This window comes from Mercenaria mercenaria, chromosome 2 (assembly GCF_021730395.1).
Source record: "Mercenaria mercenaria strain notata chromosome 2, MADL_Memer_1, whole genome shotgun sequence".
In the NCBI taxonomy this organism is placed as follows: Eukaryota; Metazoa; Mollusca; class Bivalvia; order Venerida; family Veneridae; genus Mercenaria; species Mercenaria mercenaria.
In genome coordinates this window covers 75141352-75168079 of record NC_069362.1, presented here as the reverse complement: position 1 = coordinate 75168079, position 26728 = coordinate 75141352, and the positions used below count along the sequence as shown (strand labels likewise).

The 26728-nt window shown below is 35.5% G+C and overlaps 1 protein-coding gene across 50 annotated transcripts in view; it reads left to right on the top strand.

The window, feature by feature from the left end:
* Nucleotides 1–25347, top strand: part of LOC123564339 (titin homolog) — a 244984-nt gene extending 219637 nt beyond the window's left edge. For 48 of the 50 annotated variants that reach the window (XM_053536978.1, XM_053536991.1, XM_053536997.1 and 45 more), the window contains 4 exons: nucleotides 2433–2540; nucleotides 15635–15709; nucleotides 22895–22955; nucleotides 23475–25347. In XM_053536978.1, coding sequence (XP_053392953.1) covers nucleotides 2433–2540; nucleotides 15635–15709; nucleotides 22895–22955; nucleotides 23475–23670 — 440 coding nt within the window. In that variant the 3' untranslated portion in view covers nucleotides 23671–25347. The remainder of the gene's footprint in view (nucleotides 1–2432; nucleotides 2541–15634; nucleotides 15710–22894; nucleotides 22956–23474) is intronic. The other 2 variants (XM_053536973.1, XM_053536983.1) reach the window with 2 other exon arrangements.
* The last annotated feature ends 1381 nt before the right edge of the window (nucleotides 25348–26728 follow it).

The window sequence follows — 26728 nt, the reverse complement described above, 5'->3', positions numbered from 1 at the left end:
TGCTTAGGTACAGAAACAGGATTTTATTATGAAGAAAACCAGAATATACTAGCAACAGTTGCTGCATAATTCATAAGTTAAATGATCACATACACAACAGCACAGTTCCCAAGTCACAATGGCCACAAACTCAACAGTTCTGAACCACAGCACAGTTCCCAAGTCACAATGGCCACAAACTCGACAGTTCTGAACCACAGCACAGTTCCCAAGTCACAATGGCCACAAACTCGACAGTTCTGCACCACAGCACAGTTCCCAAGTCACAATGGCCACAAACTCGACAGTTCTGCACCACAGCACAGTTCCCAAGTCACAATGGCCACAGACTCAACAGTTCTGCACCACAGCACAGTTCCCAAGTCACAATGGCCGCAGACTCAACAGTTCTGCACCACAGCACAGTTCCCAAGTCACAATGGCCACAAACTTAACAGTTCTGCACCACAGCACAGTTCCCAAGTCACAATGGCCACAAACTCAACAGTTCTGAAGTTGTGCCACTCAATTGTAACAGTCACATTCTCCAAAGTTCTTACATTTTACACTTACTCAGCATTTCCCAAGTTTTAACCGTCGCATTCCCCACCATTCTTATATTACAGTGATCACATGCTCCACACTTCCCTAATTTCAACAATCTTGCATTACAATAATGACATAGTCCACAATTCCCAAGTTCCAACAACCAGATTCCACATACTGGACAGACAAACAGATACTCCACAATCCCAGTATTGTAGGATTAAATGTGCTACACAGCACAATCAAGTAGTAAAAGTGCTTTGGATAGGTGCTACAGAGGAGGAATGCTTTTGCACCCTTCTGTGATGCATTCAGTCTGGTTAATTTGGCTTTTGCTGTATACAGTGATAAGGCTAGTGATTATCTTCTTGTACATCAGACTTCTTTGCTGGAACATGATTGCATGTCTCCAAGCTGTTTGAGAAAGAGTGTGATTGTCAGTAGGGTATGTTGGTTGCTGTTGTCAAGTTAGATTGAATTTTCTTGTATACCAGTTTGGCATTTCCGCTGGAAAAATCTGTCTTACACCCCGGGGTGTAAGATGACTCTCATGCTGTAAATGACGTATTACAAACTACATATATGTAGAAGATTTATGTGGTAATTTATATTTTATTTCATAAAACGGAACAAACAAACAATACCTTGACAGTTCCTCTTTGTTCCCGATAGTATATTTCTCGATTCAAAAAACGTTTTTTTATCAAAAATTCATAACGTTACGCTGCAACTGATAGATCAAAATCGGAACTAAACATTGTTATTTGTCTTTCAAACGTCATGACATCTTTCCTGTTTACTGATGCAGGTTTCCCGCGCTTTGTTTAAATATGCTGCTATAAGAAATAGTTCTAAAAAGAAAGCCATTCAATTGATTTTATTTTTAGTATTATTTCTTGAAATATGGTATGCAAGGAAAAGATTCTATCACTGGCAGTAGCTGCAGATGAGAATATCCAGCTCTTGGGTAACTGTTTACGCGGTAACTCACCAGAGCCTCGTTACCACCTAAAAATGTACCCTCGAAGCCAGAAGTTCCCATCTGCACCTACAACCAGTGAAAGAATCTTGTAATCTGCTTCTTGAATTAATGAAATGTCATAGTTAATCTGTACCATTTGGTAAATCTTGCAAAAAAGCAAAATCTCATTAATTGGGCAGAAAATCTCATTTCTAGTCTTGTTTACCACATTAACAAGAAATCTGTTTGGAGAAAATCTGTTTATTTCTCTCCTTTTTGTACTAGATTTGCATTATAAGATTTGGTAGCCTAGATTTAGTCTGTTTTATTAGAATAATTTGATCATTTGAGCCGTGCCATGGGAAAACCAACATAGTGGGTGTGCGACCAGCATGGATCCAGACCAGCCTGTGCATCCGCGCAGTCTGGTCAGGCTCCATGCTGTTCGCTAACAGTTTCTCCAATTCCAATAGGCTTTAAAAGCGAACAGCATGGAGCCTGACCAGACTGCGCGGATGCGCAGGCTGGTCTGGATCCATGCTGGTCGCACACCCACTATGTTGGTTTTCCCATGGCACGGCTCATTTGACTCTGTAAGCTTGTAGTTCACAACAGAGAAAACTGCTGATACATAAAGTAGGACAAAAAAGACCGACCGGAAAAATTAAGAAAGGTTTACAATTACAGCTAAGGCAGTGCTACTTATTCCTTAGGAACTCCTAAATGAAAATCAAATTTTATTCTAATTTTCTGTGATCAGCCTTCTTTTATATAAAAATACTGAAATCTGTCTCGATTTCTGTGTGTTAAGGTACAGTATCTGTAGCAAGTCCACTTCAATCTTTATCATCACCGTTATCGTCATCATCATCGTCATAGTTGTCATAATTCTTCATGGAATCAAATAAAGACAGGTTGTAAAGTCAATACATGTGTATATCTACAGAGAGACAGCAGCAGCGTATGTTATCTATTGATGATGATGATGGTACCACTGAGTATGATCCTCATGAACATGCAGAAAGTCTAAGGCACGGAATACCCGACCATTTTGGTACGACTCGATATTGTCATCAAGCTTTCACTGTTGTCAATTTGTTGTACATCTGATGCAATGTAGATTAGTTATTACTGATGCTGATTAGTCTTACAGTGCACTGTTCTAAGTCTCCGAGATGAATGAGGAGAGTCTCAACATGTTTCAGAATCTTCGGATAAGATTGAATTTTACCAATGATAGCATTTGATTTTTCAATATATATTTAATGAACAACATTTTTGTGGTAGTGTTTAAAGCATCTAGGGGATGTATGTTTGTATAATGATGTTTTGTTTTATATGTAGTTTAGATCCACTACAAATGCGTCACTTGCTGCTCCAGCATCAATCATGGCTGTGCACCAAACTTCAGAGTTTCTTTGTATAAAAACATAGCGTTGTCTATAGTTTTGTCTTTCAGTTATCAAGATTTTGACAAAATCATTGAACATTAGATTAATACAATTCATCTTCCAGTGTGATTAATGAAGTTATCTTGCTAAGGCTCATGAAACACAACAAATTATTGACAAAACTCTGTAGGGGACATTTTGAAAAAAACAAAACTCTTTTGCAGATTGTCTCTTCAAAGTCTTGTGTTGGATATGAGTAAGAGATATCAAGAGATTGTTATAAATACAAAGTTTTTTTTCTGAGAAATAGGAAGGTTTTTGTTTTTATAACATTCGATTTTCAAGCGTGGATTATACAGTGAAAGTTTTCCCCGTAATAACATAGTTATGATGCTGAAGGCTTATGTTCACAATATCTCAAATTACACAATGATTATGCTCCAGTTTTAAAAATTTCGTAATAGTGAATGCAGTAATAGTGCAAAGTATACCCTGTCACAATCACAGTGCACCAGTTATGATGATTCAATAATTGTGCATGGTATGTCATGTTAAGGTGATCATGCACTAGTTTTCTTATTTAGAAGTAAAAGTGAACAGTATTATGCTTGCAATAATAGTGCACAATATCCCATCACAGTCACTGTATACCACTTATTTTGAACAGTATTGTAATTTTAGTCTTTCTACACAGCATCTTCTTTTACAGTGATTGTTCAGTTTCAGTATTTATAGAAACAGACTGCATAGAATCTGCTGTAATTGTACACCTATTTTCATATGTAGTGTAATAGTGAACACTTTCAATTGCAGTAATAGTGAACATGATCTCCATTAAAGTTGTTAAAGATTGAGCAACAGTTAGTTTAGTATTAGCGGCCACTATTTCATGAACGTGATTCATTACAATACCGTTTGCTAGACAATTAAGTGTTGGTTACTTAACCCATTCCGGAAATTGTCATTGCAGAAGCAGTTAAATAGATTGGCGTATTTTAACTTCTAAGGATTCTTCCAGTAATCTTCTGTAGCATAGGGATCTGAGATGAGATAGAAAATTGATTTTAGAAAGACATTTGAAATAGCATTATGGAATAAACTGTTTTATAGTTGTCTTCCTTTCATCAAATTTTGTCTGAATTAGCCATTAAGACTTTCATTTCACAAAACTGACAAAGGAAGTTAATTAATTTTCATTTTTTTGTTTTATCCATTTCTCTATGGAATTAAGAAAAAAAAAAACAGATTTGTATGATATTGGTTTTATCATTAAGATTAAAACTTTATTTTGAAACTTGAAGTGGAAAAAAGTTATGAAGCGGTTTTAATCTTTGATAATTGGGAAAATAGATTTCTTAACAGGACCCTTTGATGACTTTATGATGGTTTTATGCTAGGAAAAATATTGATTGACAAAAAACATCAATAATGTGTTAGCTTTATTTGCAATTCTGCGAATGATGACAGAAATACTATCTAAATCAGTAGCTTGGAGAGAGGCTTGTATAGTTAGTTACTAGCGTGTCTGTCATCATTCTCAGCAGTGTCTGCTTAAATGATTGTCTTCCATTAGTTCTGTGATTTAATGGTATATTTAAACATTTATATTAATCCAAATTACATATGCCAGAGAAAGTTTGTATTCATGTTGTGCTCTGCATACAGTATATATCAGGCCAACACTCAAGACAACAAGTAAAAAATTGCTGCAATGGGCAGCAAATAGATGGTCGCACGGCCCAAAAAACAAAGTGTTTGACCCATATTCAAACTTGACCTACATTTTATCAAGGCAATAATTCTGACCAAATTTCATGAAGATCAATTGAAAAATACTGTCTCTATCGCATACACAAGGTTTTTCTTTGATTTGACCTATGACCTACATTTTGGCCCCAGATGACCCATATTCAAACTCGACCTAGATTTCATCAAGGCAATCATTCTGATATAATTTTATGAAGATCAATTGAAAAATACAGCCTCTATCACATACACAAGGCTTTTCTTTGATTTGGGATAGTGTCCTAGTTTTTGACCCCAGAAAAACCATTTTCGAACTTGGCCTATATTTCATCAAGATAATCATTCTGACAAAATTTCATGAAGATCAGTTGAAAAATAAAGCCTCTATCGCATACACAAGCTAAATGTCGACAGACGACAGACGCCGGACATTGAGTGATCACAAGAGGTAAAAAAAAAACAAAGAGTACAAATATGCCCCCAAGAGTAAACAAAATAGTGGGGAATAAATCTATTTCAAGGTAAATACAGTATTACAGCAGTATAAGTAAATAAAATGCATTTTTATATTTTACCTGTAGATCTTCTATAAAAAAACTGGAAAAAGTTAACTTCACAACGCGACAGTTTGCACAGCCAGACCAGGATTCGAACCTGGACCCTCCCCAAAACACAAATTACCATACGTAATTTCCTCAATTTTGGGTTGCTCTGCCAGTTGAGCTATCTGACCAGTGGAACTGCAATATCCTAGCAATATCACTTAAGATAAATGTTCGATTCGCGGTTTTTAAAGCTGAAAGGGAGCATGAAAATGTGAAAAAATGGTAATGGGGATTTAGTAATCATTCAAGTTTTCTACCAAGTCAACTCTGTATATAAGCTGATTTACCACCTGTTTTTCTATTGAGCCTGCTGAAATTCTCTCAAAATATTAATTAAAATCCTCTTTTAATATTTAAAAAAAAGATTATCACAAATAAATACAAACTAGGTTAGAAAAAAAGTTTGTTTCCGGTATCCCGACCTACCCTTAATTCCGGACCCTAATTCTTTTTCATTGCCTCGGAGAAGTATTTTTTTTAATTTAATGTTTTAACAAAAAGTTGAAAAACTGCACTTTTTATGTTTTAATCATAGTCAGTGATGTTAAAATCAACTTACTCAAGGAAAAATCAGCAGGGGCTAAGGGTGTAACGATACATCGGAATTCATTTTATCATGAAACATCAGTTTGGCGATACGCATATCGTATCATAGGCCTATTATTTCGAAACTCATTTTATCAGGATACATCAGTTTGGCGATACGCGTATCGAATCATAGGTCTGATTCACAATACAGAAACGATAAGTGAAAACTAGAAATATTGTATGATATCTTTCATACTATCAGTGTTAAAGATAGTGACTAAAGAAATGTATCATTCCAAGAGTAGAGACATTGATTAATTTTTATTTTGTCACATAAATGCTTACTTACGATACTCAATTCGTACCGCGATATGTACCATATCGTTGCATCTGTATCACGATACATATTGTATCGTGAGTCTAGCATATTGTTACACCCCTAGAAGGGGCCAGAAGCCCATTGTTCCTAGATTTTGGGCTGAGACCCTACATTGTTGGAGAAAATGCCCATATACCTAATGTTAAACATTTGTTTTTGACAGTCTGGGCCCCTAGATAAAAATAGCTAGTTTATATCCCTGTTACTGATGCTCTAAAGGAATAACACCCTTATTCGTATTTTTGTACACAAAAATAGTTTCCGAAAGGTCCCACTTGATAATAAAATCCAGATTTTTTTTTTTTAAATTACTGACCAGCTACCTACCTATTTTTCTTTAGCATGTAACTTTTTTTGGCACCTAAATTGTAGTCATACAGGGTATATTAAATACTATATGATTTTTAAGACGGGAAAGTGTGCAGATTGGAAATTATACACTGTTTTTCAAAGTGAAAGCACCTAAGTGTATTTGAATGGGACTAAAATTACATTTTCATTTTTTCATCGAGTGGGTGCGTTATCTCCCTATAAATCCATATCTACATTTACGGAAATACTCCCAACATTCAACAGTTAACTTCTGATCATAACTGGGAGGTGAGGGCAGTTTTTAAAAACTGGGGATATCTTCAAATAAATCAAATAAATGTAGCACAAAATATGCAATTTTAGCTGCTGTCAGTCATGCAGAAAAACCTGAAAAATGTGTTTGTGTCATAATCTATGGCTTATATAAATCTTTATCACTTTAATTTTATGTCAAAAGCATTGATTTGTCATTCAATACATTCATACACTTACAAGAGTCCAAAACACAATTTTCGTCTTGTAATCAAAACTAGCAGAAAAGTAGTGGTTGTTATTTATCCATTCTCGCATACCAGAGGTCTACCGTGGTTCCCCAGATGAACTGATGGATGAGAATGTTATTTATCATCAGGAAGTACATGTATGTACCAGAAGACAGCGAGTCAAAAGTTTTCACGAGGTCTCAAACCGCCCATTATCTGGACTATCATTGGACCTTATAATAAGACGAAATGCCCCCTTGTGCAGGACATTGGATTATGTTTAACAATAGTTCGCTTTAATAATTGGAAAAACCTTGAACAGCGCCACCTGCCGAGTGTAACATAACTACATGTACATGTGTAGTTATTCGCGCCGTAAGTCACATGGTCTATTCTAGGATTTCTTCGTTTTAAAATATATACTGTACTGTTACATATATGGACCATCCATGATTTCAAAGATTTTTCTATCTATAATTTTACAGAACATACAAAATCCTAGACATGTTATCTCTTCAGACAAGCTTATACATCGGATTATTTCGACTATCTGTCTCTTCATACTGCCTCGCGCCTCTTGTTATCAGGAAGTATGTACAAGAGAAAATTCTCTCAAAGACACCGAGTCAGAAGTTCTGACGCGGTCTCAAATTGATAAATTAAAATGCCTAATGTTTCAGTAACTGTTTCAGACATTGGGATATGTTTATAAATAGCTTCATTTAATAATTGGAAAAACCTTCGCAGCGCCACCTGCCAAAAGTAGCATATGTACATGTATGTGTAGTAAAATCGCACCAAAAATCACGTGGTCTATTGTTTACATTATTCCGTCTTCAAAAACTTCACATTTATGCACATTAAAAAATGATACTTTGACTGCAACTCCCCTCTAAACCTATTAAAATGCGTAACTAAGCAAAAAGTCTTCTAAAGCATGCTATTTATTTTTATTGCATGACTGCGGCATTTTCCTTTGAAATTTTGTGTTTTCTAAATTCTGGTATCGCCACGGTTAGCCGTGCTCTAAATTCCGTTGCACACAGGTATCGCTCACAGTTTTCTCTGTCTGGGGTGTAGAACAATACACAGAAATTAGCAAGTGTTGCTGTGATAGTGTGTTGAAAATGATCAGCTATTTGAAATAATTTATTACTGTATTTCTGTAGTTTAGTTCTCTACATCTTGATTTAAAACTTGATTTTTTAAATAACTTAAAAATATAACTGCAAAAATGATAATGATATTCTATTCAGTTTAAAAATTCAAATTACGTTTCTGGCAAAGTTTTACAATATGCTCTAGGTGTTAATTTCATAGATACATGAAACGTTTGTTGATAAAATTAGCCACGTGGGGTTTGTTTACATTCCCTATTTCTCCAGGGTTCATGACCTCCGTAGCGCCTTCCCCCCCCCCCCCCCCCCCCCCCCCCCCAGCAAATTCAAATTTTTAGCAGTTTAAGTTTAAATTATTTTTGAAACTCTATTTCACAACTTTTTGTTTTGAAAAACAATTACACCAATTGATAAAGAATGTTTCAATGCGTATTTATGCACTTTTTATACCTTTTTTTTTAGTAGTTTATTTAAAATTTTGAAAAAGGGATCTCTGATGTGAAGCATGCATAATTTATGTAAAAAAACCTGCCCAGCGCCATCTTCTGGCTTTTATATGGTAGTTGGGGGTTTACCATGGAATGTTTCTAAGGGAGGCTCAAGAGGGGAAATATTTTTAAATATTTTAAATTTAAGATATTTAAAAAATGTGTTCAGTTTACTGTTTTTAATCATGCAATAAATCAGTTAGACAATACATACGCGTGTGTTACCGGCGAGTATCATCATGCTTGGGAGAATCTCAGGGAACGTAATTTGATAGCAAACTCGCCTCTACGAGGCTCGTTTGCTACCCAAATTACGTTCCCTGAGATTCCCCCGCGCATGATGATACCAGCCGGTAACACACTTTTATGTATTATCTAACTTATACATGTTTCCTATTGATAGTGTAAGTAGGTCATCACTTAGGGTGACTCGCTATGAGTTTGGTTTATTCTAAAATTTAGATCAACGCATGTGAATTGGCACTCAGAATGCATTGTTATCAAAAACAATATTGTTGGTAACAACGTACCTTGTTCTTGACAAAATCCACTTCAAAATATTTTAATAAAAAAGGACGTTACACTGACTGCACTTTATGTACAGCAAGAATGACATAATTTTACTGCGCATGCGCGAATGGCCCTGCGCGAATAACTTGAAAGGCTGAAATTGATCAAATCCGATTCAATATACTGCAAATTCTGCAAATATTGCAAAATATAAACCAGAAGGAACAAAATTAAATAATATTAATTCCATTTATTGCTGCGATTACACGTTAGAATATTCACTTTCTGAGTGTCAAACGAAAATTTAACAGAAATATGATTCGAAGGGTAAAAATTGTCAAATCCGAACCCATTGCACATTCTAAAACCACCTCTATATGCCCGGCCCTGATGGGCCGTGCAATAATACTATCTATCTAGAAATGATCAGCCCCATGGTGTGGGAGATAGTCCATTTCAGGGTGCTAGAGGTGGAGAACCCAAGGGTGTGAAAAATGGTTGACCCCAGGATGTAAGAAATGGTCCATCTGTGTGAGAGATGGTCAGTCCTTGAGTGTGAGAGATGGTCATTTCCTGGGTGTGTGAGATTGTCAACCCCTGGGTGTCAGAGATGATCCATCTCTTCCCCCTTTGACCACCTGTCTAGAGACTAATGGTACATTCCTGGACATATTCCCAGGTGTGACAGATGTTTGTCCTCCACCTCTGACCCCCATTTCAGGGATCGTTCATCCCTGAGGGGCCTCCGTCGTTGACTTCAAACCATTTGCCCCTCATCGATGTGGGTTCGAAACCTCATTTGGCGCGTAGAATTCTTCATGTGAGGAAGCCATCCAGCTGGCTTACGGAAGGTCGGTGGTTCTACCCAGGTGCCCGCTCGTGATGAAATTGTGCACGGAGGGGCACCTGGGGTCTTCCTCCACCATTATAGCTGGAAAGTCGCCATATGACCTAAAATTGTGTCGGTGCGACGTTAAACCCAACAAAATAAATAAATCATCCCTGAATGTTGGTCCTCCTACTATGAACACCAATCAAGATACTGTTACCAATGCTAGTCCTCTTGAGTATGACTGCCCATCTATAAATGATTCATCCCTGATTGATATGAATGTCGGTCCACGCCCTCTAATCACCTATCTAGAGATGGTCCATACCAGAGTGTGACAAATGTCGGTCCACGCCCTCTAATCACCTATCTAGAGATGGTCCATACCAGAGTATGACAAATGTTGGTCCTCACCTGCTAACCACCTATCTAGAGATGTTCCATACCAGAGTGTGACAAATGTTGGTCCACACCCTCTAATCACCTATCTAGAGCTGGTCCATACCAGAGTGTGACAAATGTTGGTCCACACCCTCTAATCACCTACCGGTATCTAGAGCTGGTCCATACCAGAGTGGGACAAATGATGGTCCTCACTTGCTAACCACCTATCTAGAGATGTTCCATTCTTCAAAGGAATTCTGGTCCTCTAGATGCTACAACTGCAAGGTGCATCCCTTGTCAAGAATGTTCTTCAATATGATTTTATAACACAGTTCTATTAGAAGTCTCTAATTGATAAGGGATAGTGCCTGTTACATACAGAGAACAATTTAGAATTGGTATAGAATCTTCACTTGGTATTCCACTATTACATAAATAAGTTATTACATCTGATATCAAGCAAACAAACTAATGTGGTAGGAAATCAATTTAAGAAGTGAAGCTATAGCTCTGTGTCTTTAAACTGGTATAAAGGCACAATTAACCTAATTACAGTGACAAGTAAATTAGGGATGAGCTGTTGAAGTGTTAATTGAAATAGGAGAGAATTCTGTAGGGCGTGACACTGAATATGGTGTCTTAATGTTGTTTTACCTTAGATGGAAATTGTTTACTTAAGATAAAAGAGAGAAAACAAACTGTTAAATAAAGCAAATAGAAAACACCACTCACAGGAATATGAAGCTAATTGCCTATTAGGTCTGTATTTCTTCACATGATGCTGTATTAGGAGAACATTCAAAGAAGATATTTGTTAGTCAGTCATGGTAGCTGAAGTGTTTAGCTGTAACCTTTAGACACCTATACCATATTTCAGAGTATCAGAAAGTTTTAACTTCTTCTAAAATTCCAGACTTAAATTTTACATTTTATTATCTTGGCACAGTATAACTCAAGTCAATTTATGAGCCAAATTGGACCAAAAGGTGAAGAGTTATGGTCCCTGGTTTATAAGAAACTGCTGTATTTAACATGATTATACTTTGCACCTTCATCTTTATTCTTAGGCGTAAAAAAAAATGTTTGTTTCCGGTATCCCGACCTACCTAAATTTTTGGCCCGACCCTAAATGTTTTTATGGCCTTGGAGAATATTTTTTTCTACTTTTTAACAAAAAGTTGCAAAACTGCACTTTTTATGCTTTAAACATGGTCAGTGATGTTAGAAATCAACTTACTGATGCTCTAAAGGCATAACCCCCTTATTTGTATTAATGTTTTGACACAAAAATAATTTCCGAAAAATCTCCAATAAAAAAAATCCAAAAAAAACCAAAATTTTCCAACCTACCTAGCCCAATTTTTTTGAGCATGTTGCCAGAAACGAAGAATTTTCTTTTTTAGGCCTTATCATATTAAGATGGAGTATGTATACCTGAGGTTGCAGTTAAGTAGATCTAGAGTTATGGTACTTGACTTCTAAAGGAAATGCTATGTCTTGCATTGATTACACTCTAGCACCTTCATTTCTTCCCAAATCATATTTATATTTGTACAGAATGTGTATACTGCTGTTGGTCCAATCAGACATGTTGTGCCCTTTATTGATCAAAAATCATGTATTTTACCATACCCCTTATACAATAGATTATTTTGCTTAGATCATTTTGAAAACTGTTGTACGAGGATTGTTCAAATATGAATGCATCTAGAACGTTATCTCGCTCAATAATGCGAAAATCACGAGGAAATTAAGATTATTGGGTAGATAAACATGTTATTGTACAATTTATTTGACCTGTCAGAACATGTTCCCGGCTTTCATGTTAATCTTATATAGGCTAGAACAGAATATAATGAAAGCCGGGCCCATTTTTTGACAGGTCAAATAAATTGGACAATAGCTTTACATTGATACCACACCCATTAAAATCTGTTCACTTGAGCTGTTCCTATATTGCTCGCTAAACATTGCCTACTCGTGTATACTAATACAAAAATGGTTGGAAGAAGGTCAGCGTAGTCGCCATTGAAATACGGTCCTATATTAAGAATCATTGTATTCTTGGCATAGGGTGTAAAGACATTTTTGATGAAATCTGTTCTGTTTATGGGCATATAATGAAATGTCTTTTAGAGCAGTTATTTGTTGGTTTAAGAAACTCAAATGTGGGTTAGTTTCAACAGAAGATGCACCACATGGCCGTCTGCCGAAAACAGCAACGTCTGCCAAGATGGTTGCTAGAGTGAAAGAAATAGTTGCTACTGATGCAAGATACACCACTAGGCAAATAGCTAGTATGGTTGGTATCTCATTAGGAGCAGCTCAGACAATTCTGAAACGTACTGTGAAATCATTATTATTCGTGGGGGATTAATTTTCGTGGTTGAGCTCATCCACGATTTTAAGTCCCAACGAACAAATTGTGCCCACGATAATTTTAACTGTACGCAAAGTCGCCAAAAACGACACCATAGCCGTTCGATCTGATCCGTAGTTGTATGCATTGCGGCAGTACTAACCTGCAGCTTTCGTGTAGTTTATGGAGGCTCCATCAACAATAAACATAGGAATGCTTGAAAACAAAACCGACTATTTCATTTATGTGGTTTGTTTATGACATGCTTGTCAAAGTAAAAGTAGATACTAAAAATAGCAGTTTGACGTAGCGTCATGTGCTAAATGCACTATAATGCGGTTGTTATTTGCTTTTTTTGACACGCTATGCAATGTTTATACGCTAGCCTTTTTTTTTGGTAGTAAAATACTACGACTTTGGAGCTATTAAATTAGAGAATCTGATTGCTAGATTTGCGTCCAATGCATTAATACTTAATTCACGTTACACTTTTCTCGGCAGGAAATAACACTTGCACACGTTCAACAGCTTGTAATTTTATCCAGTAGATGCAGACGCGCCATTCATTTTAGCAAAAAAAAAAACCATAAATAAATGAAAATAGATAAAAACCGGACCAGTTTATAATAGTTTATGTAACTATTACTAGGGTTATACTAGTAACTACTGAATAAAACCACATGATTTAAATCTATAATAGAGCTAGTTTGTTTTAATTTGTAGTATAATAACTAGATCTAGTTCTTGTTTAAAACATGATCAAATGATCAATGATCAACTTGTATATTTGTTTCGATTATGAATGCTAATTGTGCAAGGTGCTACGGTTTTGACACTTTTTAATTGGCGCCGACTTTTCTTATTGAATATTTCATAGTTTTAAAAAGTTTTGCAAATTAGGGGTCGTATTATTATAGATAACGCCGTCATTAATAATTAGCACATGATCACTCGCTAATCTCCCGCGGCGTAGATTGCAGTTTCGGTAACCATGGTAGCGCTGTTTGACACGTGTAGGTTGCACATGTCAGGACAGAAGTACTAGTAGATCTATTCCTGTGGAAATTATATACATTTTTTTTTTTACAAAAATTGAAAATCCACGAATTTACGTCCGCACGAAATAGCCGTTTTGGACAAAACCACGAAATTTCGTGCTGACGAAATTAAATGGTTTCACAGTAATTTGAAAATGAGAAAGATCTGTGCTAGATGGATTCCCCATCTGTTGACAGATGAGCAGAAAAAGGCACGCGTGCAATGTGCAAAATTGTTGCTTAAACAGTTTCCAAATTACAATGCACGGTCTTTCGCAAATGTCGTCACTGGTGACGAGACATGGGTTCACTTTTTTGAGCCCAAACGAAAGATTCAGAACAAAATATGGGCAACAAAGCCTGGCAAATGACCATGCATTGCAAAGCGGACCATGAGTATCAAGAAGGTAATGTATGCCATATTCTTCACAACTCAGGGTCTTGCCATTCACCTTGCTGTACCTAAAGGCAAATCCGTAAATGCGAAGTTTTACAAGACTAAAGTTCTTCGAAAATTGAAGAAATATTTCAAAAATCGAAGACCGGCAACTGGTTTTGCTACATGACAATGCGTCATCGCACAAGGTGTCTATTGTTCAAGACTTTCTGAAGCAAGAAAAGGTTGTTGTGCTCCCTCACCCTCCTTATTCACCTGACCTAGCCCCGTGTGACTTCTCTTTGTTCCCAAGGCTCAAAAAATACCTTTCTGGTCAAAACTTGTGCAGCGCAAACACCTCGGTTCTGCAATATTCCAGTGTCTTCATAGTATACCTAGAAAAGACTATGAAAATGCCTTCAAGGATTGGATTAGAAGACTGAAACTTTGCATATCTGTTGGAGGTGAATACTTCGAGGAGACCAAATAAAATTTTCATTGAAATCTATCAAAGATACATTTTTATGTGCTAAGGTGCATTCATATTTGAACAATCTTCGTACTTTATACAAAAATTTCTTCTATCAGTAAATTATAGTCATGTTGTTGAAATTAGTGTAATAATGAGAAAAATCCTCCCTAATTAGAGTTGAGGAAAGTGTGGGAAGTTGTTGTAGAGTGATATAAGATGTAAGCATGTAAGTGTTAGAATTATAGTCATTGATGTATGATTTCTCACATTTTTCAGATGTTGCTTGTAAACTAAGCTATGTTCTCTCATTTATAGTGATGTCTCAGTTCACACTAATTTCTTTTCCAGTTGCTGATTTGTGTTCAGATTCACTGTACCAATAATAGCCTAACAATTTTGTGCTAGACAAATTCATTTAATTTATCAAATCAAGTTTCCTGAATTTTGTTTCTTATCTTTTCTTGTTTTTTACCAATATATCATCAGAACATGGAAAAAATCTGCCAGACAATACCATTTTGTTTGCTTTAGAGATGTTTGTCTAGTCCTGTCATTTAAGTGCAGTGATTGGCAAATTTGTCTGCTATCAAGTGATTGTTTTTGTTTGACGATTGCTGTTTGTTACTAAAAATATCACTGTGACTGTACACTGTTTACAGAAAAAGCCTATGCAGAACCTGGGAAATAGTTTGTGGTGTTTTAAAGAATACTTTTTAAAATGTTTTCTTTTCAACAGCTAGAACAGAGGAAGCCTGGAACTGAGATTGAACATGTTGATTTGTTCACATATCTTGATATTTTCTCTCTTTGTCATATTTTACATGAAGCTTTTTAGGTAACCTGTACAAAATGAAAACTGTTTTTAGCAGAGTTGACCAAATTAGTGGAAAGGACTTTAGCATGTCTTTGAATGTTTTTGAAGAGTGTTGTTAATAAAGATACATGTATGTAATTATGAAGCCAAATAAAGTAATATGTACATTTAGCTACTATTCTTTAATAATGTTTTACTTAGAAAGTTGTTTATTTGTTGGTTATTAATTTGCTGTGAAAATTTGATAGACTTTTAGAGGTAACTGCCAGGGAGAATGTTAGAATAATTAGTATAGTGTTATATTTTTTGAATATTTAGCTCAGAAAACAGGTCCAGTGTTTATCGACCCTCAGTATGGAGATTCAGAGGAAGACGAGATTGTTGATTATCAAGGTCAGATAACTTGTGTCAAGGTCATTGCATGAGTGTTAGTCCCAATTTTGTTCTTTATTGACTATTGTAAGTTGCTGGTCCAGCATGAAGTGTTTGATTGTGATTATGAATTGTATGTGAGATTTCTTTTTGTTTCTTGTTTATTTGATATTTTAAACTGACTTATTTGTTCTGTAACAGTACTTGTGTTATATTTCACCTTCAATATTTTGGTCAAGATGCACGTATAAAGTTTATCATTGTGTAATATTTGAGAAATTCTATCTCATGCCTCGGGCTTTAAATCAGCAAACATTTGACCCATGTTCAGGATGTAGACAGACTTGGCTAGTCTGTGGTTTACCAGGCACACATGTCTAGCAGTTGGGGCAAAACTTGATTGTTATAATTTTCTTCAAATATAATTATATCATCTTACATTTATTAATATCATCTGTCAGAACTTTCTCACTTTAGGCATATTTGACCTTTAGTTGCTCATGGTAAACATGAGATGTACAACAGACTTCAAATATTTACTAAGGGATGCATACTGGTAAAGAAATCTTCATTTCTGTTAGTTGGTTTCTGTTCTGTTAGTCATTTAGTTCATCCAAAACACTTCATGTGTTAGCATGATTAGCAGGTGCAACAGTCAGGTGCGTACCTGCAAGGTCATAGTCTCAGGCAAATTTGGGGACATGTGAAATGCATTTCTTTACATATGGATTTTTCAAGAGGAATATGTTGTTTTTTTTGTGTGAAAATGCTTGGTGTTTGGCGATTTCATTGTTATAATTTGGTTCTGTTGTGTTGTTAAATATACAAAACATGAATTTATGTCAATTCTAAGTAAAGTATTACACTTATTTTGCATGATCAAAAGGCTTTGAATTGTTTTACTGACTTGTTGCCTTAAAGAGTTGTTATTTGCATGTATTTGAATCATTTGGGGATAATTGTAATTTTATTTTCAGAGATCTTTCTCTTTCTTTATGAGTCAGATTTCTGTATTTTTAATATTTCATTGATATAATTTCCTTGTCTGCTGATGTAAGACATGGGTTTTAGAGAAATAAATATTGACAACTGGAGTAGTCTGAAGGCTATGCAATCATTTACAGAATTTAAGCCTCCTTCATCAAGGACAAACTAATGAGCTACAACATTACTAACGGGTTTGTAATCTGATTTTGTTCAATATCAGCCTCACCCTCAAAGTAAAGAAGATGTTTTCTATTGTATTGTGTAGACAGCTTGATATTTTCATGGTAATTGAGCAGTAGGTCTTCCCTTTCTTTTTTTTCTGCGAGTAGATCACATAGTTTATTTTAGTACCTATTTCTTTATGATTGAAAACTTGGTTTCATTTCCATCACACAGAATAATGAAGTTAAGAGCTATATTCATCACAAGATATGTAGATATGTGATAAATTAATTGAAATGCATGAGCATTTAGTGGACTTATTTCTCAAAAGAGTAGTATAATTAGTGTTAGCATTCTTTTTAGCTCACCTGAGCACGAAGTGCTCAAAGGTGAGCTTTAGTGATCACCCAGCGTCCGTCGTCGTCAGTCCGTCGTCAACAATTTGACTGTTAACACTCTAGAGGTCACATTTTTGGCCCAATCTTAATGAAACTTGGTCAGAATGTTACCCTCCATAAAATCTTGGACGAGTTCGATATTGGGTCATCTGGGGTCAAAAACTAGGTCACCAGGTCAAATCAAAGGAAAAGCTTGTTAACACTCTAGAGGTCACAATTTTGACCCAATCTTAATGAAACTTGGTCAGAATGTTACCCTCCATAAAGTCTTGGACGAGTTCGATATTGGGTGATCTGGGGTCAAAAACTAGGTCACCAGGTCAAATCAAAGGAAAAGCTTGTTAACACTCTAGAGGTCACATTTTTGGCCCAATCTTAATGAAACTTAGTCAGAATGTTACCCTTAATAAAATCTTGGACGAGTTCGATATTGGGTCACCTGGGGTCAAAAACTAGGTCAACAGGTCAAATCAAAGGAAAAGCTTGTTAACACTGTAGAGGCCGCATTTATGACTATATCTTCATGAAACTTGGTCAGAATGTTAATATTGATGATCTTAAGGTCCCGTTTGAATCTGGGTCATGTAGGATTAAAAACTAGGTCACCTGGTCAAATCAAAGGAAAAGCTAGTTAACACTGAAGAGGCCACATTTATGACCATATCTTAATGAAACTTGGTCAGAATGTTTATCTTGATGCTCTTTAGGTCAAGTTCAAATCTGGGTCAGCTGGGGTCAAAAACTAGGTCACTAGGCTAAATCAAAGGAAAAGCTTGTTAACACTCTAGAGGCCACATTTATGACTATATCTTCATGAAACTAAGTCAGAATATTAAACTTGATGATCTTTAGGTCCAGTTCGAATCTGGGTCATGTTGGGTCAAGAATTAGGTCATGGGGGCAAATCAAAGGAAAAGCTTGTTAACACTCTAGAGGCCACATTTATGACTGTATCTTCATGAAACTTGGTCAGAATGTTAAACTTGATGATCTTTAGGTCAAGTTCGAATCTGGGTCATGTTGGGTCAAAAACTAGGTCATGGGGTCAAATCAAAAGAAAAGCTAGTTAACACTGTAGAGGCCACATTTATGAACATATCTTGATGAAACTTGGTCAGAATGTTAATCTTGATGATCTTTAGGTCAATAGGTCAGGTGAGCGATACAGGGCCTTCATGGCCCTCTTGTTTATACAATGACTCTTTGGTTTGACAGTCCAATATATTGCATTCCCCATTTATTGGATAGTTAAAGGACATTCTTAAGAAGTGTTCAGAGATAATTTTAAGTTATAATTCAGGATGAAAGAGAAGTGTTTGAATCAATATTCCTGACTTCTTTATTGAAGAGTCAAGCCAGGATTTTACATTATCAGATACAGTATGAATAATGACAGATTTACCTGATGTATAATGGCTGTAGATGGTAATTTAGTCAAGCATATTCTTTAATTGATTGCAACTCTCTAATAGGATCAGACTTATTCTAGACATTATATAATGAATGTTTTAAGGTTTCGATGGAGGCCTTGGGAAACAAAAATCAAACAACACCAAATCATGGAAAGAAAGAGTTGTTTGACATGAAAATTGAACAGCATGTAAAACATGTATATTACTTTACGAAACAAGTGTCAGTATACTGATATAAACATTGAATTCTGGAAAAGGGCTGCCTAAAGGGGCTCCACTTCCGGACAGTTAAACGCCTTTAAAAACTCATCATTTTCAAAGAACTGTTACACATGTTTGTTTTGATGCATTTGCAATAGCGTGCGAGTGGTGAAATCTCACGTAACAAGGTGGAACATAGTTTTCAGCAATTGTTTATCTTTTTTTCTTTACAAATGGCATTCATTTTCAAAGGGAGACAACTTTTTCTCAAAGATTACTTAAAATAATCGGAAAAAGTTGTTTCCCTTTGAAAATGAATGCCATTTGTAAAGAAATAATCGGGAACAGTTGTCTCCCTTTGAAAATGAATGTCATGACGCTGGTGTCCGTCTGTCCGTTAGCAATTTCATGTCCGCTCTGTAACTCTTGAACCCCTTAAAGGATTTCAAGGACACTTGACACAAATGTTCACCACACCGAGACGATGTGCAGAGCGCATGTTTTGGATGTCTCGCTTCAAGGTCAAGGTCACACTTAAGAGTCAGAGATCATATCAGTTTGTTTCGTGTCCGGTCTGTAACTCTTGAACCCCTTGAAGGATTTCAAAGAAACTTGACACAAATGTTCACCACACCAAGACGACGTGCAGGGCGCATGTTCCGGACGACTTACTTCAAGGTCAAGGTCACACTTGGGGGTCGAAAGTCATATCAGTTTGTTTCGTGTTCGCTCTGTAACTCTTGAACTGCTGGAAGGATTTCAAAGAAACTTGGCAGAAATGTTTACCACACTGTAACGATGTGCAGAGTGCATGTTCCGGATGACTCGCTTCAAGGTCAAGGTCACACTTAAGGGTCAAAGATCATATATGACTTTGCTTTGTGTATATTGCTCTGCATTGCAGTGCTCTTGACTATTTGAAGAATAAGTAGAGCTATCCTACTCACCACGGGGTCAGCATCACACCTTGGTTAAGTTTTTCGTACCAGTCCACATTTTGACAAAGTCTTTTGAGATAAAGCTTCGAAACTTTCAACACTTGTTTACCATCACCATGACCAGTTATAGGCAAGAGCACATAACTCCCTCAAGGATTTTGGCTGAATTATTGCCCCTTTTGACTTAGAAATCATCGTTAAGTTTTTCATACCAGTTCATATTTTGACAAAGTCTTTTGAGATAAAGCTTTGAAACGTTCAACACTTGTTTACCATAACCATGTCCAGTTATAGACAAGAGTACATAACTCCATCAAGGAATTTGGCTGAATTATGGCCCCTTTCGACTTAAAAATCTCGGTTAAGTTTTTCATACCAGTTCATATTTTGACAGTCTTTTTAGATAAAGCTTTGAAACTTTCAACATTTGCTTTTCATCACCATGACCAGTTATAGGCAAGAGAACATAACTCCATCCAGGATTTTGGCTGAATTATGACCCTTTTTGACTTAGAAATCTTGGATAATTTTTTCGTACCAATTCATATTTTGACAAAGTCTTTTGAGATAAAGCTTTCAAACTTTCAACACCTCTTTACCATCACCATTTCTAGTTATAGGCAAGAGTACATAACTCCATCGAGGATTTTGGCTGTATTACGGCCCCTTTTGACTTAGAAATCTGGGTTAAGTTTTTCGTACCAGTTAATATTTTGTGTAAAGTGTTTGACGTATGGCTTTAAAACTTTTATCACTTGTTCAGTATAATAGTCTCTATCTGTAGGAAAGAGTACATAACTCTGTCATCTATTTTGGCTGAATTATGGCCCTTTTTGGACTTGGAAATTTGTTCTGTTTTCATACAAGTCCACGTTTTGTCAAAACTATTTGACATATTGCTTTTAAACTTTGAACACTTGTTTATCATCAGGATTTCAATCTGTAGGCAAGAGTACATAACTCTGACAACTATTTTGGCTGAATTATGGCCCTTTTTGGACTTTGAAATTGGTTCACACATTGCCATTTAGTGCAATACTTATCGAAATCCACAAATACAGGAACATTGTCTAATCTTTTTTTTTCTTTTGTCTGAATATCTTTGGTAATATTTTGAACCCATTCCTCAATCAATTCTTCGAATAGTCGAGCGCGCGGTCATCAGAGAGCTCTTGTTATTTGGCAGATCTCTTTTTTGTACTTACAATAATATTTTTTTTGAATTACTTCCCTTTTATGTTACTATAAATAGCTTATTTTGAAACTTCTTTATTATTGGCTGTAGGGAAAAACCGTGACCACTTTTCTGTGGTACAACATGGATGGTACCTCTAATTTTTAGGTGTATTTTTGCATACCTGTATCTGATTAGGGTTTTTTTGTAGACTATGAATATTTTTTTTGTGGACTTTGATTTGTTTTTTGAAGTTTTCCTTTTGTTGTTCCAGTTCTTCGGGCTACAACAGTCAAGTTCTTAAAATTTTGCTCCCATCCTATGATGTAAGCCTTCGGGCGTATATTGCCCCTCTTGTCGGCGCTCTTGTTAACAAAAGGAAGAGGCTTTCCCGTACAAATAGTGAAATGGCCCGCAGGTCGCTATTCATACAGCTCCTACGGCACTTTTGAATTACATTGTACTGAAGTCATTTAACTGATGTATTTTCAAACAATTTCTTTACTTTTCAGTCACATATCCACGTACACAAAAAAACGCGCATGGAGCATTCATTATTTTATATTATCGCTTCAAACTTTCAGCACCACGAGAGAATAAATATAGCTCGATTTCTATTGCATTTGTAATAAGATATTGACATAATGTTAAGCAAAGTTATATAAAAACGGCAGATTTTATACAAAATTACCTGTAAAATTTCATACAGCGCGATTGTAAATAACTATTTTGTTTTTACCATAAATACATGTAAAGCGCTGCGAGCACAAAATTCAGACTTGCAGCCAGAAAATACAAAAAAAAAAAAAAAAAAAAAAACAGAATAGAAAAATATTTGATAATTAAAAAATGGCAGCAATTTAAACACATAGAGTAAAACGGTAATGTCAAACATACTTAGGACAGTTAAAGTACATATTAAATGTAGCATGTTTCTTGACATGGCATATTCAACTAGGCATGTATAGTTTACAAAACTGCCTTAGGAGCCGTATGAATAGCTACCTGCCAGCTGTTTCACTATTTGTACGGGAGAGCCGTACAAATAGCCACTTCCTTAACAAAAATATGAAAATCAGAAGAAAAAAATGCATTAAATGGTATAACCACAGCTGCTGTTGGTGTTATTTTCAAATTGTATGCCTTACGGAATATAAAGACCATTATGACAGCCTAACCATTTGCAAAGCAGAATACGGACAAAACCAAACCCTGTGGCCTTTGATTTTTTAAAAACAGTTCCAAATATGAAATTTTCAAGATAAGGGTAATTATTTACTTAATTATTTGTAATATTTCAGCAAAAGTATTGTTATTATTATGTTTTTATTTAACAAAAATCAGATGGGAAATTTGTTCTTCCTGGGTGAGATTGAACAGGGATGGGTGAAGAGGGATTCTGTCATGCATTAGGTTACATCTACATACCAGACTACTGTGTTATTTTGAGGGCAGGGTTCTAAATAGAAATGGAATATGAACCTTGAAATGACAAATTAATAACAATGATGAAGAAGCCTGTCTGAGAAAGATAACAAATTGACAGGTCTATTGCTAAATGACATGCAGACATCCATAAACTGACAATCCACTTTTGAAACCCAGACTGACCTTCAGTTGAAATTTACAGACTACAATAATAGCAGACTGGTAATTTTTGCATGAGAAAATTCAAATTTCCATGGAAATATGATGAAAATAGTACATTAATTTTCTTGCTTTGTCATTTTGATGACAAAGACTATACTTGAGTTATAGATTTGTTTAGATACAAAATCTCATCAGTTATGAATCATTTAGAGAAGAAGAAGATATAAGATCGAACATTTCCTTATGAAAGTAACAGGTATCTTACCTGCCATAGACAGTGCAAGTTTGAACTTCCAGTCAAGGTTATGGCACTATATATAAAAGTTTGTTCTTATGTTTAACAGAAGACAATGATGATGGTGATGATGCAGGCGGAGCTGAAGGTGGAGACACACAGACTACCAGGTAACCTCTCTTTACTAAATGTTACAGTGTATAAAATAAAGTAAAGGGTGGGCTCTGTATGTATCAGTCATAGAGCATTAATTTATCACATATGTATAAATCGCAGTATTAATTTGCTAGTCACAAAATACACAGATTTCATCCTGTAGTAAGGACACACCTTGCTTTGCTTTCTGAGATGTGTTTTTTTGTGCTAAGATTTTGAATCCATAGGATCTGGTGTTTTTATAGTTAAATGCACACTAAGACTGTCTCAATATGAAGTCTTCAAGGCTGAAATAGGATTTCAGAAAATTCAGATGGCACAATTAGTGTTTACATAGGCTGATGGAATTAAATATTGTATTAGATAAAAGTCGTCTAATGAGCACTGGTTTATATGTCAGAAGAGGCAAGAATCACTAGTTGAGGTATATGTTCTCTATGATGATCATAGTAAGTCATTTTCCAGTTTTGAATAATGTCAGGAAGTTTTCAGTTATATATTAAATATTCAAATAAGCAGTGGTACATTTTCAGGATCACTATGAAGAAAGAGATTCACACCACAACTGTACTTAAGGACGGCAAAGAAGAAACTTTGGTGCAGGAGGACTCTAAAGTCGAGACAGACCCTAACGCCCCAGAGGAGTTGCGTGACAGCATGCAACAAATCATTGATGAATTCATGGGAAGTCCTACTGAAGCACAAAAACCACTTCAACATGACTTTTAGAACAAATCTTCTAATGGAGGAGATTTCAGTCTCTTTGTGACAGGATGAGAGACAAAATTTTATTGGTTGTTTATGTGGTTACATACAATGCTCGTAAATATTGAAAAGAAATTATCATTTGTCATTATGATCATGTTGTCTTAAACAGAAAAATAAATATCTGGAGCAATATTTGTCCTATACTTTAACAAAAATGTTTATGTTAAAATCATTACCTGGGCATTTTATCAACTTTTAGAAAATTGAAGTTAATGACAAATGTATACAGAGACATTAAAGTTGAATTGTATTTTCATGAAAGCATTATATGCTTCAAAAACATTTTCATTTTAGCATTATTTATTTAGACCATATTAGTCTTGATTTTCAAATTGTACAGTTGCATCTTGATTAGGCAATTTCCTATTAATTGGCACCATTTATCTTAAATACATACAATAACAAGTATAAATACTGTAAAACTTATATTTTCATTCTTTACATTTAGCCCAGCATTTCCATATTTCTCTACTGTATTGTTCCTCACTTGTGACCCTATTAAGTAGGACTCCAATTAGCATGGTCATTTCTAATGACGCCTTTGTCAGCTATTTATTGGACTTGGTTCCACTCTGTTATATATAAGGAAAAGAAGTCTTGTACTCTATATCTGTACAATTCAAAAGGAAATTGTAACTGCCAGTCTACTCTGAACAGGAAATGTGGACACTAATCACCGTACTTCTTGCATTTAATGGCTTTCTTCTGTGTCGTCTATGACAAATTCAAGTACCTTATTGCTACTTCTTTGTGCAGTGGATTTGTATATTTGTAATGCTTGAAATATAAGTATATTCCTTATTCAATAGTAACAGTATTACTGACACCTGCGCAACATAAAAGTATATGAGCTGTGCCATGGGAAAACCAACATAGTGGGTTTGCGAACAGCATGGATCCAGACTAGCTTGCGCATCCGCGCAGTCTGGTCAGGATCCATGCTGTTCGCTAACGGTTTCTCTTATTGCAGTAGGCTTTAAAAGCGAACAGCATGGAGCCTGACCAGACTGCGCAGATGCGCAGGCTGGTCTGGATCCATGCTGGTCGCAAACCCACTATGTTGGTTTTCTCATGGCACGGCTCAATTATATTATTAACTTCTTCATCATCCTACAAATTTTATACCAATGATGACCTGAAATAAGACATTGATAACTACCATATAAATATTATATCACATTTGTACTTGTATATTAAAGCAGTGTTCATAATAGATCAAAATGGAAGAGTGTTTACAAAGCCCCATTTTAGATACTCTTCCATTTGCCTGTACATTATATTTGCAGTTTTAACTGACGCTACTGTAAGACAGAATTTTGGCTTTGGAAGCTATAAAGTCACATAAAGAGCTTTACTGTTCTATTAAACCTGAACTATAGTCATAAAAATGCAGAAGAAAGAATTTAATTAATCAGAGTAGTTCAGAATGATATCTTTATTTTTTCTAGCTGGACAGCATATTATATTGTATTTCAAGGGAGACTACTCTGAGAGAAATGTTTTGATGATCATGTGCTTTGTTACGTTTCTTATAAACTGAGCTTTCCGATACTGACATAATCAGTTTGTTAATTAACCTAGAGTTATCATTATATGTTGTGATTATTGTCTAATTAAACTGCTTCCAGTATAAAATAATTGTTTTAGTTTTCTCTTTTTGTGAAACACTAGCAATGCTACCAAGCAAAAGTTACAAGTTGTCAAAATCCACTATCGTGTATTTATTAGTAAAGTTAAGCTGCAAACAAGGTTGTTCCTGTTGGTTGGTCTGCATGTTGTTCAAATGTTGACTGAAGATTTGCACCAAACTTGCAGAATCTTACGTATATATCAATTCGGGCATGCTTCAACAGTTCAATTTTTCTATTAAACTGTCAGAGTTATGGCTTTAATGGTATGAAAAACAGTATAATCATTTGGTGACCTCGTAATTACCTTTCTTATTTCTGCTTGTGTGATTCTACTGGATTCTACACAGTGGCTACCAGAAGGTGAAGTTGTGTCTCAAAGATACAAAATGTCATTTTGAGTCGAATTTTGGTTATCTTGAATAAAACACTCCATCCCATGGAATGCGAGATAAACTGTATTATTACTTACTATATTGTATACAACTAAAATTAAAGGTGATCAAAGACAATATAATGATCGGCAGCAAGTTCTAATGTATTTCCTTGACTGAGACAGTTGTTTTTTTAAAAAAAGGTGAAGACGGCAAACGTCATATTTACCTCCTCAGCATCCAGTCTAGGCTGATACTGCTGGAAAAAGTACCAATTTATGAAAAACACCCATTACTGAACACTAGTCTGGATATCAGCCGCGACTGGGAATTGAACCAAGATGGTGGCGTTGTAGTCCAACTTGCTAACCACTGCGCCACCGGCTCCCTATTATTGAGCTTGAAATCATTCTTAAGTTCAGTCCACATGGTTTTGTAGAATATAAAAGTTTTTATACTAGTTATATTTCACACTGTAACAACTTACTAGATTATTTTTTTGTTTATGGGAAAATTGCTGTTGACAAATTAAATAAGTAGATACACCAAGGGCTGGTACACTCACACAAACTCAACTATTTATTGTGATATGAAAGAGCAGTGCATCAGGCTGTAACATTGTTCTATATTTTACTATCTTGGATCTGGAACACTGTTGAATACCAAATGAAATAGATCTAGAGATAGCACCTAAACTTTCAGTGGGCATCTGATACTACTTTTGACTTTTATAATGATTAAGCTTTAGATTTTCATTTTTCAAGCTGAAAGGAAATACCAGATCTGAAAAATTTGGTCCTACTTGGAAAAGTGAAATTGGTGAGAGATTACTTCTGTGACTATTTAGTTATCTGGAAATGAAGCAAAGATTCAGATGTGTTTCCCAAAATGTAGTTTACCGGTACTCCAAGATCTATGGGTTATCATTCCAGCAAAAAAGCTAACAAACATTCTTTTTTGATTTTCAATGAGATTAATTCAAAGACAGAAATGGTATTTATTACTGCTGATAATTTT